This window comes from Elgaria multicarinata, chromosome 8 (assembly GCF_023053635.1).
Source record: "Elgaria multicarinata webbii isolate HBS135686 ecotype San Diego chromosome 8, rElgMul1.1.pri, whole genome shotgun sequence".
Lineage (NCBI taxonomy): Eukaryota > Metazoa > Chordata > Lepidosauria > Squamata > Anguidae > Elgaria > Elgaria multicarinata.
This window is the reverse complement of record NC_086178.1, coordinates 23,026,141-23,041,253: the sequence shown is the minus strand read 5'-3', so window position 1 is coordinate 23,041,253 and position 15,113 is coordinate 23,026,141. Positions and strand designations below refer to the sequence as shown.

Sequence of the window (15,113 nt, the reverse complement as noted above, 5' to 3'; positions counted from 1 at the left end):
CAATAAGGGCTACCTCAGGGGAGTAAACAGATACTTGATTTCTGTAATGATTCTGAACCATACTTTTGTGTTAACTTTTCCCCATCCCAAGATCTCATTTCCCCTAATATATACTAGCAGTCAGGCGACATAGATTTTGAAGGGTATACCAATTGTTGACTAACAATATGCAGTTTATTTTAAAAAATCAAAATAGAGAAACAAATTGTTTGTGCTGAGATATATTTAGAGGGCATTCTTATTGTTCAGGGTCTTAAGGAACATTTTGGAACAATAATCAGAAGCGTGTCATTCGGGTATTGTTAGCAGAGGCCTTTTCTATTGAATTTTCAAGATGTTGTAAAATGAGATTATGTGAGTAGCACCTCTGGACACTTTTTCCCATCATTGTGTTGGTATCAATCGCTGACTTCCACTGTTTCTCCTGGTATTAAATAGAAATGTTGTTTCCCACTGCTCTGATTGGATCATTTATAATGCATGACATAGCTGATAACCCTTAGGAGACCAGGCATTGTAGGGCTCTCCGAGAAACCTGGACAACAGGCTAGTGGGGCCATTTGGCCTCAGAGACACAGTTTGAGAGGACTGATTGAAAAAAAAAAACTCTGCTCAAAAGTCATGCAGCATACCGAAATGATCTTATTTATGAAGTTGGGGCTGGGTGATGGGCAGGAAAAAGCAGAGTGAGGGGAACACTATCTCACTTTTCATTGTGGGTAAATTGGCTAAATGATTTTCTCTCAGCCAACAAGGCTCACTTGGCCCATTTCCTAAACTCCTCCCTCTTGGCAACATTGGATTAAAGTTGGAACTCACATTCTGTGAAGACCTGAGATATTTTCCTGTGATAGACAAGAGGTGAAAAAAAAAACCCAACACGTTATGCCCAGAAAGTAACAGTGGTGTGAGGAGGCCAGATTTTGATCTGAAATATATAATGCAAACAATAGGTAGCTTTCAACTTCATTCTGTGTTATCTGAAATACCAGAGTCTGGGGGATGTGGGGTGTTTCTTTCTCCTGTCCTTAGGAGGCGTGAGACAGGATGAACTTTCCTGTTCTTGACCCAGCTGGTACAGAATTAAAAAAAACCTGTTGACATTTTGCCATTAGATATGCACATTCACTCATTCCGCTGCTGTCCCCTGACCTGGTCTGATCTAGTGTAGAGTCCTAGTCAATATATTCTCTGTCTCTTTTTCCTGATCCTCAAGCATTAATGTTTCTGTCATGTTTTGTTGAATGCAGCCTTTTTAAAACAATATTGTGCGTATACCCTATATTGGGAAAAACAGGGCGCATAGCAAGATTCTCTCACCACAGATCTTTGGGAAGCATTTTAAACCCATCCTATTTACCTTTGCTTTTTTGGTTTGGGGTGAAACTAGTAGTGAGGAGGCGAAAGTAGGGAATGGGATGGTGTGGTGGCAATGAAGCAGTGTGCCTAACAAACACAGAAAGAGGCAAGGAGACCGAAGGAAGGAGGCAAGGGACGGAAGCCAGCTATATGTTGATGTGCTTGCCATGGTATCCTATGAAATCATCACACCCTTAGCTCTTAGTTTGGCTACAATAACAGTAAAGTACTTCACAGTCTTTAACAGTCATAAAGCTTACTCTTACTGTGAACCACAGGTGTTCTGGGTCCTGGTTGGCACACAAAATGGTCGTACTCCAATGTTGTGGTCACAAACACACAATGCGGAGGTACCTTGGGAGGGCAGGCAGCTATCTAAGCTCCCAGTGTGATTGGGTAGCACCACAGGGATGCCATATAAATCCAGTAGCATCTGGGTGCATTCCGTTCTGTGGAAGATGACTTCTGAGAAATATCTCAAGGGGAAACTAGACTGAAGGGCAGTGAGTTCAGGTGAGGAGCGCAAAGGGGGCAATGAGTAGGGCATACCGAGGCTGGGGTAAAACAAAAGTTTCCATTCCTTGGCTCTGGCAAATGAATAGGAGTGTTACAGAAGTTCCTACCTTCTTGATTGAATTTGCGCTGTTTGATTGCCTGGCAAACTTTATTTATTTATTTATTGCATTTTATACCACCCAACAGCCAAAGCTCTCTGGGCAGTTTACATACATTAGACTTCCATGGAGCAAACAAGTAGTTAAAAGAGACCAAAAGGAATACCCAGGTTGTGCTTTCAACTTGAAGTGAAGATGCTTCAGGATTGGGTGGGGGTGAGGTGGGGGCGCATTATTCCCCACTAAGGCTTTCGATTGGTCCATTTGTAGGTTCCCTTGTTTGTTCCTTAACTAGAGTGGTGACTTAGCAATCAGGAATGGATTTGTATTTTTCCAGGGCTCCCGTTGTCTTCCGACTCACATGTGGGCAACTGCTAATGCTTGAATTACAGCAGAGAACACGTAGGTCACGGATGTCAATCACAGTAAAGGCAAGCAGCTAGCGAGCAACTCTGCTCCTAGCTGCTGAGAGTCTCTTACCCCTTGCAACCTTTCCCAGAACTAATTATTTACTTTATTTCAAATGATTTTTACGCTGCCTTTAAGGGTAGAATCCTCCATCAACAAGACTTAACAGATAAAGTGCTAGGATAGGGTAGGGTAGGGTGATGCCATTGAAAAGCATATGCTGAAGCCACCATAGCGGAGCTTCTCAGTAACATAGACCCCTCCGCCATGAATTTGCCTAACCCTTTAAAAACGCTGCCCAGGCTAGTGGACACTATCACAACCTGAACCGACCACCTGCTTTATTAGAGGATTCTGATTTCTAGTGAAAGCACAATATACATTTTCTAATCTTATAAAACTCCACATTGTTATCCCGCCGCTGTCCACTTAAGAACATAAGAAGTGCCCTGCTGGATCAGACCAAGGGTCCATCTAGTCCAGCACTCTGTTCACACAGTGGCCAACCAGCCATTGCCCGGGGATGAGCAAGCAGGACATGGTGCAACAGCACCCTCCCACCCATGTTCCCCAGCAACTGGAGCACACAGGCTTACTACCTCGAAATAGCTTAAAAAGGCTTCTGGAAATAGCACACAACCATCAGGGCTAGTAGCCATGGATAGCCTTCGCCTCCAGGAATTTATCCAATCTCCTTTTAAAGCCATCCAAATTGGTGGCCATCACTACATCCTGTGGTAGTGAATTCCATAATTTAACTATGTGCTGTGTGAAGAAGTACTTCCCTTTATTTGTCCTGGATCTCCCACCAATCAGCTTCATGGGATGTCACCTGGTTCTAGTATTTTAAGAGAGGGAGTTCTCCATACCATGCATCATTTTGTACACCTCTATCATGTCTCCCCTTAGCCTCCTTTTTTCCAAGCTAAACAATCCCAGTTGATGTAACCTTCCCTTGTAAGGGAGATGCTCCAGCCCCTCCATCCTTTCAGTTGCCCTTTTCTGCACTTTTTCCAGCTCTATAATATCCTTTTTTAGGTGTGGTGACCAGAACTGTACACAATATTCTAAGTGTGGTCGCTCCATCGATTTGTATAAGGGCAGTATGATACTGGCCGTTTATTCTTAATTCCTTTTCTTATAATGCCTAACATGGAGTTTGCCTTCATTACAGCGGTCAACTTTTCTAACTTGGTCGTCTTTTCTAACCTTTGGGGTGGCCTTAGGATCTTTCTCCTTAGGAATTATGCTGCTACCTACACAGCAGAACTACTTGCTACAGTCTAACAGGTTTGCTCCTTGCCCCTCTCCAGTTACTTGGCAGAGTGTCTTCTGATCAGACCTCCTGTAATGAGTCTCTGTAATGGAAGAAACCAATCCCCTTTCGGCGTTCCCCCCATCCTCTCTCCCCCCCACCTCCCTGGCAAAGCAAAACACGCGCCAAGAGATTTCAGAAGCTGGAAGGCTGCCATTATCCTTTCCCTAGAACAAAGACAGGCACTTCATCTCTCATATGCAAACCTTTACAAGGGGTACAGTTTTGCTAAATGGCTGCATTATGCTGCTACATACCTCCCAACAATTAGCGTACCTTTCGGTGGATTCAAATTGGGCCTGACATACGCCTGTTTGAAGAGGTTCCCCAGGAACTAAAGAGCCACTTCCATCGGTTGACTTGGCCGGCCAAAGGAAACTTGACACGATGTTGAGAATTTTCTGCACTTAACCATGAAACAAATCTGCCATAGGTATCAAGTGGGCTTTTGTGTTTTTTTTGGTGCTGTAATCAGATTACAAATTGAACATTTCCATATGTGCAAGCTGGCAGGTCTATCGCCAGCTATCTAATCTTTGGCCGCCCTCAAGTGCTGGTTCGGGGGAGGGGTTGACGGTGGTGGTATTGACGTGGGATGATGGAGATGTGAATACAGTTTCCACGTTGTGTGAACATATGTTAATGAGCAGGGGGCTGGAACTCCAAAGAAGCAGCTGTTAAGAATTTTTGTGCCATCTTTGAAAATCAGCTTCTTAATTACTGATAATTCAGCAAAACGGCATTCCAAGCCATTCTCTGGATTGTAACCTCCCTATGCTTTTGGAGCACGGAGAGGGAGAGGGATCTTGGCATTTCATTGCTGATCATTCAGTTTCACGGAATTCATTAGCATGAAAAGTAGCAAGGAAAGTCTAGGGAATTGCTGCCATGTTGGTCACACGGAATGAGATGTGAAATAAATAAAGGCTGCTTCTACTCGAAAAACAGAATGTCTCATTATGCAAAGAGTTCAGTGCAACTTAACACCTTGATGCTGTAGACATTTGCTTTCTCCGGTGTGGTCCACCACCACAGTCATCTTCAACTTTTTCAGACCCAGGGGTCCCTGTTTATCACACACCTTCAGTCTAAATATTTCCAGGGTGGCTTATAAATTGAAATAAACAAACAGCTGAAACAACAATAAAACAACAATACAAATACAAAAGCATAAACCTACAGAAGAATAAAACTGCAGATAAAATGCAATATTTATTTATTTATTATTTTTTGTTTAAAATTTATAGGATACACCTTTTTCCAAGAGAGGAACTCAGAGCAACCCTAGTATATCAGCTCTAGCCAGCATAGTCAAGGATGATGGGAACTGTAGTCCCAAACATTTAAGAAAATAAGAAGTGCCATGCTGGATCAGACCAAGGGTCCATCTAGTCCAGCACTCTGTTCACACAGTGGCCAACCAGCCATCGGCGAGGGATGAACAAGCAGGACATCATGCAATAGCACCCTCCCACCCATGTTCCCCAGCAACTGCTGCACACAGGCTTGCTGACTCGAATACCCTGTCCTCCTTTTTATATGGTCACCTTAGGAACAGTGCCTCCATGTTGTCAGCATTCTGCTGCATCCAGCTCATTATCCATTACTGATCATGGATAATGATTCAGCCCCTCCACCGCCTCACCTGACTCTGATGACAAAAGAAATAGAGCCGTCTGTCATCCACATACTGATGACACCTCATTCTAAACTTCACTCAGTAGCTTCATATAGATGTTAAAGAGCACGGTGGGTAAGAAGTAACCTTGTGGGACACCACAACTCAAAAGCTATGCAGGCAAGCGAAAATCTCCCGTTACTTATTTCTTAAATACACTCAGCAGGTATGAGTGAAACTGCCATGTCACCACGGCTCCCAAACCCAACCCACAGAGTCAATCTATCAAGACACCATGGTGTCAAATGTCATTGAAAGATCAAGAAGAAGCAACAGCATTGCAATCTCTCTGTCTTTCTCCTGCCAAAGGTCATCAGGGCCACCAAGGGTGACTCTAGGTCAAAGGCCATCTTAAACCCAGATTGAAATGGGTCTAGATAATCCATTTCATCCAACAGTACTTGGGGTTGGACCAGCCTCCTCCCCTGAAAGCATCCTGCTTCAAAAAGGGGATCTTCATGACTGGGAGATTGTTGTTGCAATCTTCTGGGTTCACTGAAAGTTTTTCAAGCAAGCTGGCACCTTTCTCTCTCAGATGTAGTAATAACCCCTGAACCCACCCAGCGAGTCACTCAGTGTAATTAGCCAAGATGGGCAAGGGTTGAAAATATAGATGATTGGATGACCCTCTCAGGACCAGTCAGTGTTCTGAACACCTCCACAGGAATTATATCAAGGTCAGAGCAAATATGACCATCTTTATTCTCAACATGCCTAGCAAATTTGTCTTAGCAGGCCTTCATAGATCACAACATAACCTTCCTAGCATCCAAAGGGCCTGGATGATGGATTACCTTAATGCTCAGGACAAGCTCATGTTCCATAACCAAAATACAAAGCTATGTAGGGTGTTCAAAATGAGTTCCAGCGCACTTAAGGATGTCCAGAAATGGACCAGGAGCTAATAAGGCTGTTTAAATATTGGTGAGGTATGTTCCCATTGCCCAGTCCCACTTAACGGACTAGTACGGGCTGCATTTTGGATGATACATAGTTTCTAAGCTGTACGCAAATGCAGTCCCATGTACAATGCATGATGGCAGCTTTTAAAGCTCAGCTAAAAACTTTTCTTTTTCCTAAAGCTTTTAAAACTTGATTTTGTTCTGACTTTATACTGTTAGTTTTACCCTACCCAGTGCCTGTTTACCCTACCCTGTGCCTGTTTGCTTTCTCTTCCCCTCCTTATTGTTTTATCATGGTTTTATTAGAATGTAAGCCTATGCGGCAGGGTCTTGCTATTTACTGTTTTACTATGTACAGCACCATGTACATTGATGGTGCTATATAAATAAATAAATAAAAATAATAGTCCAATCAAGGTTACCAGAGCATGGATAACCGTGACCAGGCTATCCTTCTCCAGGAGAGGTCACAGCTAATACACTAGGCTCAGTTGGTGAAAGGTGAACGACATCTTTAAAGAGAGGACATGAAGGAAAGGATATTTCTAAACTTGACAGGGTGCCTTTCTTTGTGTTGAGAATGCTTTACTGTCTCAACATTTTCCAAGTGTGCTGTGGCATCTGGCATAGTCGCCTACCCATCTCAGTTAGCAATGGCCTCACACATGTTGCGGTATCCTGGGCGGAGATGACAGGTGCTACTAGTGCACTGCTCGGCAAGTACAGATGCTGTCACCCTAGTTGACAAAATACCTGGCTGGTACACTACGATGGTGTTAAAAGAATGAACTGCTTAGATGGAATTTTCTTCACGGCTTTGTATGTCCCATTTTTGGCAACTAGACAAGCGGATAACATGCTGGCTGGGTGGCAACTATAACCATACTTGCTTGTTCCTTTTACAGTAGTAAGTAAACAAAGCGTTATTGTTCCAACCCATGGTTACAACAAGCACAATAAAGACAATAGTGTTCTTTCCGTTTAATTATTATTGCTCAATACTTTTTTTAAATAGAAGTATCACTGCCGTAATAGGGGTGCAGTTGGCCAGGGCAGTTAAAAACGACAACCTCAAGGTAAACACAGACAGAATAATAAACAGCAGCATGTTTTAAAATACATTTACAAACTTGGGAGAATAAAAATGACTTTGCCTGTTGTGAAAAGGATAACAATGTTGGTGCTAGGTGGGCCTTTCTCGGGAGAGAATTTCACAAGCGGAAAGCCACTACTGAGAAGGTTCTCTCTTTGCCATCTTACTTCAGATGGCAGGAACACCTGGCAGTGAGCTTCTGAAAATTAACTTAATAGCAGGTTGGTATGGGAGCAGGCACCCGTTCAGGTACCTGGGTCCTAAGCTGTATAGTGCTTTAAAGATAAACACCATCACTTTGAACTGAGCTTCCAAAACCAGAGAAATATGTTTCCACCAACTGGTCTCAACCCAGTCAACAGCCTAGCAGCTGTATTTTGAACTGCAGCTTCTGAAATGTCTTCAAAGGCAGCCTCACATACAACATGTTATAGTAGCGAATCCCAGATGTTACCTCAGCATGGATAACTGTGGCTGGGCTATCTCTGTTCAGGAGAAACTGCAGCTGGTTTACAGCCTAAGCTGATGAAAGGCTCTTCGTTCCACAGAAGCTACGTGGGCCTCCAGAGACAAAGCAGGATCTAGGAGTACCCGTGGGGAAACTATATAGTCCTGGAGCCTTCGTTTTGTTAGGAATTTCAACTTATTGACCCTTATTTCTTCAGAAGGTAACCGTGATTGGTTTGAGGGCTTTGGCAGCTGTTCTGCATAGAAACAATACCACCGGGTAAGACATTTTGAAGTTCAAGATGTACATGAATGAAGTGGCTGAACGTGAATTCCTAATTCTCAGCACATCAGATCCCTACAGCTGTCCCAAGCATTAGTATAAAACAAATAAAAAAGCAGCTTTCCTGGTATTCTACAACTATGGACCTTTTAAGACTTCAAATACACTCAGAAAGGAAGCCATTGATTACATGTCCTTTCGTACTCTAGAGTCTGGCATCGTCTCCAGTTGATGTATTGGGTGGTAATATCCAAGTCTTTATTTTGGCTTTTTATATCCCTCTGATTACTTGCTGCCACGTGAAAAACCCTTAATAGCATACATTAGAAGTAATTTGAAGGCACACTTTGTCTTTGCAACTGACAGGTAGGAGAAAGTGGAAGTTAAGAATGCCTTTGTTTTCTGTGCATGTTCCCCTTCCTTTCTAGCTGCTAGGGTCCATTAAGACTTCATATTTACTTATTTTTTGGTGCCAGGGAAAGCTTTATTTCAATTTAGTAACTGCAACTAAATCAGAGATGTTTGCAAGATTGTTTCCACAATCAATTAACCTGAGATAACAACCACTCAGCACTCTGATATGTGATAATTAATTAGAAGAAGAAAATGCGAGAACAGGGAAAACAAGATGGGATAATTAGAAGTGTTTGAGCCACCTCTACTTCATATGCAGGGCTAACTGTGCAAATAAATGGGCCTTAGCTTGGCTATGCATACACAAGTAGAGATCAAACTGCATTAGACGCAAAACGTGACTTGTCAATGACAGTCTGGCTATAAAACATCCTGGGATTCCCTGCCCACAGATAACAAAACTGAATCAATAAATCCCAAAGCCCAGTGTCTGGTACCACTGGTGGTATAAAGCCCAGTTCACATACTTGACATTTGCACCTGGAGAATGATAATGTGGGACTCCCAATTCTCTTGCTCATACACACTACTAGGGCTAGGAGCACCATACACCCCTTCCCATTGCAGCCACTCTTAACCTCCTCTTCACCCAAGATTCGGGGTTCTTCCAGAGCAGAACTTAATGCAAGGTGTGGCAATGCATCCTGAATTGGAAATCAGCACACAGAGAAGTGCTTTCTGCTTACACAGGGACTCTGGCTCAGAGGTGCATGAGACTGTTTGGCAGTAGATCCACGAGAAATAAAATTCTCCACACAACACATAATTAACTTACGGAGTTCATTACTACAAAATGTGGTGATGGCCAATCGCTAAGATAGCTTTTTAAATGATGGCAAACTCATAGAGGATAGGTCTTATCAATGGCTGTTAGCCATTGCTATCACCATATTCAAAGCCAGTATACTTCTGATGACCAGATACTGACCAGATACTAGTGATACAAAAGGGACTCAGTGGACCTTTAGTCTGATGATCCAGCAACTACAACTCCCATGATTCCCCACCATTGGCTACACTAGCTAGGGTTAATGGGAGTTATAGGCCAAAATATCTGTGGAAGGCCACAAATTACACACACACGTGTGAGATTTTCACAGAGTGGCTCAGTTAAGCATCTCATGTACTTTCACACTGTTTTGAGTAAGTCGGACACACACCCAGTCTAGGGGAGATAATTGCTATATTTGCCAAAATAATATCGAAACTATGTATCAAGTTGCTCATAGTGTAGGCAAACAATAAAAATAAAAATGCAACAAATGGAAACAGCTTAACCTTAGGAATAGCATTCATGAATGTTGGGCGAATATACTCAACATGTTCATGGCTGTAGACTTGAGTACTTCTGGCGTAAATTGCTTGTGGTGTGTGTGTGTGTGTTTACAAAAGCAGAGTTTCTGTACTGAATTGTTATTTTTACTAGCCAAAGAAATTTCACATACAAAATGGTGTTGAAAAAATGAAACTCATTAGCTAATGCATTCTATAGCGCAAAGAAACCCCAAGGCCATGAAAATGATCCTTTCATTTTTGTAATCCTTTATTTTTTAAATTTGATCCTCCCATAGTAATGTACTGAAATGCATAACAGTTACATTGTACAAAGCATTTAAAGAAAGTACCTCGACTTGCTGGTTATTTCAAAATGAGATAATAAACAAAAGGAAAATAAAATCTGGTCCCTCACCGAAAGGGCAAAATACCCGCCCCCTCCCTTCCCCTGCCCCCAAAATAACTGAATACAATTCATTATTTATTTATTGGGGTTTTTCTTTTTTTTTCTTTTTAAACATAAGTCTGGAACACTTCATTTTACAAATAGGATTAACATGAACGTAACATCACACAAGCTCGCAGACAACCAGCATAAAATATTGGGTACAGTTTTCTTTTTCTTTTTAATCAGAAGAATCATGCTTTTATGAAGAAAAAATTAGAATGCTTTATACATTTGAATCATTTTGTTGTATTACGAAAAAAAAAATCTCTAAATCATCTCTATTCATTATTTAGTTTCAGTAAAATGAAAAGGAAAAAAAAACAATAGTAAAAGAGGAATGTAAGATTTCCCCCCACCCAACACTGTTTGCACACTCATATATGCAGGTCAGTTTGCCTCCCTTTTTTCATTTGAAGTCTGTGGGTGCCCAGAAAAAACAATGGGGGGACTGGAACAGTGCTATTAATTTCATATGAACAGTGCTACATTTAGCAAGAGTGCTTTTTTACTTAATCCACAAACAATTGTTTGCAAACAAATAAATACATGGTACACGCAACGCCAAAAAAAAAAAAAGAGAGAATGAAATCAAGAGCAACAAATGAACAACACCAACAAAATTAGACAAATAAACAAAACAGTGACATGATTGTCTAAAATTAAAATGCCATTACATTGATCAGGGAAACATTGAACTATAGTGGTATGTTTGATGACGGTGGTCTTTTGCAAGAAATATGCCAAAAGACTCAACTCCTTGGATTGCTGATCTCTCCCAGGTGTTTTTTTTTTTTTTTACAATATACATAGACGTCTTACATTATTGTCTCGTGTGGTTCGCTATTTTTTATTTTTACAATGCAGTTCAGAAGGCAAAAGTTAAGGGGAGGGCAAGATACTTGCTTTCATTAAGTTCTAGGTTAATGGCCGATGTACATTCGAGGGAACTGCTTTGTCTTCCTTCGATGGTTACAAATGCATAAAACATAAATGAAGAGGATTTGTACAGAATAGCAACTGTTCCTAATCCTGCCTCCAATTATTCTATACAAAACAACAACAACCCCCCAAACAAACAAAAAACAAAGGAAAACAATTCTTGTTTAGTTTAATGGAGTGCTCATGTGTGTAGCGATACAAGTCTTAACCCAGAAGTCCCTCCCCAAGCAGGTGGAGTGGAAGACACATATTCCCCATCAAGGTCTATTTGATCCATGTATTTTGAAAGTCGCATTGATCCTCAAAATGTCAGCAGCTGCCTTCGCTGTGCAAAACAAAATATTGAGAATAAATAGTTTTTCTTCTTCTTCTTCTTTCAAATCATTCCGTTTAAGGTCACCTGAATTTAAATGTGACCTGTCAGATTTCTAAGGCATTCTGCTCTGCAGTCTTTTTAAATAGTCTTCTAGCAAAGAGCTGTGTTGCTAGTTTGGACTTGGTCCCAATCCAGTTACGTTTAATGGTGTCATACGTGACTAATAGACTGGATGGCACCAGATTCTGCGGCAGCTCTTGCCATACTGTGCCACATGTTGGAGGAGTTATGGGAAGCAGAGTGGAGAGAGTCCTTGTCGGAGAGTGAAAGCATCATAGCATAGGCCTATGGTCAAAGGAGAAAAAGAAGCTGAGATTAGATTAGATCCGTGGTTCTGTCATGGAAGAACCTATTCCTTCAATGGGAATCATGTCTATAGCTGCACTTGGGAACTATTGTGGAATCCACCCTACTTATATACCAGAAAGCCCTCTCCCACAAGGATTATGAACCCTCATGATTGGAAAGCACAATGATGGGCCATCCTCAAGGGGAGTTTTTCCTAAACCTTTTGCACTTCTAGATGCCCCTGATAGGCAGAGGGGATCCAAAGAGCTGCATATTGACCTATATACATGCACCAAGATTTCTAATAGACTGCCCCCACTTCTACATTTCCTCAGGCCTTCCAAAAGCTGCTCTGGAAAGTTAAAACCTCTATTTGATCTGTTGTGTTGAGAGCAGAGAAAAGGTCACTACACCACTGTAAACCATCTGTCACAACACAGTGGTAAACCATCTGTCAGGGATGCTTTAGGGTGGATTCCTGCATTGAGTGGGGGGTTGGACTCGATGGCCTTATAGGCCCCTTCCAACTCTGCTTTTCTATGATTCTGTGTTACAGGCAGCAGGAAAAGAAGGCTTGAGATACGCAAGAGCATTTTGTCTTCTCTGTTCCTACTCTGCAGGAAAAGCTGGTAAGCTTCCAGCTAGCTGCTCAAATGAGCAAAAGTGCAACTATTCAGCCACTAATAGCCAAACTGGGGATCCTTCACACATTTGCACTAATGAGGGAAAGTACAAGAAGTACCCTGTAGAACAATTCAATGATTTCAAAACCGACTTGCATGAAATTCCCTGTTTCTGATCTTAACCTCATAGAGTCAGTAAGAGATTCCCCATGGAATTCAGTGTATCAGAATTCCTTGTGGCACATCCCCAACTTTATGAAACTAGTTTAAACAAACCGGGGAAACAAAGTTATTTAAAACAATATTGTTAATCTATCCCAAAAGAAAGAAACTGTTACAAGAGGATCAGGACTATTGATGGGACCATAGGGACATTAAACACCCTTCTACTAGAATGTGATTTGGCCAAATGGTGAGCACACTCGGGTCCTTTCCAGAGGTGTGTTGTTTCACGTTACATATGGTCCAGCCACAGAGTCATTGCAGACATAACAGTGGAGCTCTCGTCAATGTTTCTACGAGAATGGAGTGGACCATACTCTCCATGCTCATGGCACGTTCTCTTTCCCTCAGTACTCCACTCTCCAGCAGAAATTTCCCCCACCCACCTTAACCAAGATCAAGCATTACATCAGAATCAATGTTAACTACATCCTTCCTCCTTGAGAGGTATTTAATTTAACCGCCATGGTGGTTTCAAATCTTGGTTGACAGCAAACAAGCATAATGGTGGTGCTAATTAATGCTGAATTAATGTTCAGGTAACCTGTGGAAATTTGTGCCAGAGCAAGCAGTGGGAAGGAAGAAAGAACATGGGATCCCATGACCTGCTCCTCATCTCTTAACTGCAGAAAAGAGCTATCCAGTGTTATGCCTGCACCACACCACAGTCAGCTGGGCTTAGTGCTAGATACAGCACTTGCCCATTTACCATGTATTAACCATTTATTTATTTATTTTATTTATTTATTTATATAGCACCATCAATGCACATGGTGCTACACATCGTAAAACAATAAAACAGCAACGCCCTGCCATGTAGGCTTACATTCTAATAAAATCATAGTAAAACAATAAGAAAGGGAAGGGAATTACCCTGGCCAAAGAGACTGAGGTGGAATTCGATTTCAACTTTGAGTAATTTGCTAATAGCATATCATTAGTTGCTGCCTTTTGCATTCTCCGGGGGGGGGGGGGGGAATAGAGTTTACCTGGGATTTGGACTTGCGATGCAATGGCTGCTTTAAGTCTTCGGGCAGATGGGAGGTACTGAAGGCTGCTAGTTCAGTTTCACTGAACTGGCTTTCTTCTATTTTCCTCACTTTGAGGCTATCGGTGAAGTGCCTTATATGGTCCAAAGCAGAAAGTCCAGTTTTATTAAACTCTTCCTCCTTATACCTATGAAAAAGTCCCAAGAATAGCATACTAATTGGTTTGAAAAGAATATCGCCAGTGATTTTCTTTTTAAAATATTGCAGCTGAAACATTTTGCCTGGTCCTTCCTGGAGTTAGTAACAGACGTTCGGCAAAACTCAAAGTATGTTAGACATTGTTCCTTTTTTTTAATTAATGGGTCTTAAATTCCTAACCATGTATTTAGGTCCCATTGACGTCAATGAAACTAAAATATGGCTAACTTTCTCTAGATCACACCCCTTAAGTTGCACAATTGTTTCTCTATTCCAAACCATTTTGCAAGTCTGAAAAAATAACGATGAGCAAACATAGGCAGGTCATCCTGCAGACAAAGTGCTTGGCTAAGTCTTGGGCTTCTATTCGGGACTTCTATTGTATTTGCCATTGTCTTGCTGCGAAAGCTCTTGGAAGATTCATCCCCTCTTCCTGTTCCCTTCTCATTGTAACCTTGTATATTGTTGGTTTGGTTTACGTACACAGTGCAAGTAGTTGATATTTTATATTGCCATATACACATTTGTAAGCTTCCTTGTGGGCTAAAATGGCAGAAAGGCATGATATAAGTTTTTTTAAATAAATAAATTAAGTCCCAGGAATGGATCTAGCAACTCAGGCTCGCTGACACAGCGTTGATCTTTATCACCATTGCCCTGCTCTGACTTAGTCCCACTCCGCTTTGTACCCTACAAGACTGTATCCCGGGTTATATGATCCATTTGGTTCCTGGAACCTGCATCAGCAGTACTACTTCCCCTTCCCCTTTACTTGCCCAATTTATGGCAGCAGCCTTCCTCATGCCATTGCTGTGTCACTCCTCCTCCCTGCCTTTTAACTTGCTGGACCGCAGGGGATAGTATTGTTGTGCAATACCAAAGAACTACTCCTCAAGCACCTCCATTTGACTCAGTGAAGTGCTAAAGAGCATTGATCGTAATTCCCCCCCTCCTAATCCCCAAGCCCTAGTATAATTACCACTTGGGCTTGGGATAATGATGCCACTATGTACTAAACTAATGGCTTTCGTATCAAGCAGCATCTGGGCTAAGTAAGGCAAGAATAAGGAAGAGAAGGGAAGGAGTTGACATTGTGCTGAACACTTCATATTATGATGGCACCATGGACTGGAGGTGGAGAAAGGGTGCCTACATCCCTACGTTGTAATGTCATGAAGGGACGATGTTCCAACAAAATACTCTTTCCATCTACAGGCAAATGCTATCTGAACACCTTCCAGG

General features: G+C 41.8%; 1 protein-coding gene across 2 annotated transcripts in view; it reads right to left on the bottom strand.

The window, feature by feature from the left end:
• Positions 1 to 10,086: 10,086 nt before the first annotated feature.
• Positions 10,087 to 15,113, bottom strand: part of MECOM (MDS1 and EVI1 complex locus) — an 83,981-nt gene continuing 78,954 nt past the window's right edge. For both annotated transcript variants that reach the window (XM_063131999.1, XM_063132000.1), the window contains 2 exons: positions 13,674 to 13,860; positions 10,087 to 11,836 (listed from right to left, as the gene is read on the bottom strand). In XM_063131999.1, the coding sequence (XP_062988069.1) occupies positions 11,702 to 11,836; positions 13,674 to 13,860 (322 nt within the window). In that variant the 3' untranslated portion in view covers positions 10,087 to 11,701. The remainder of the gene's footprint in view (positions 11,837 to 13,673; positions 13,861 to 15,113) is intronic.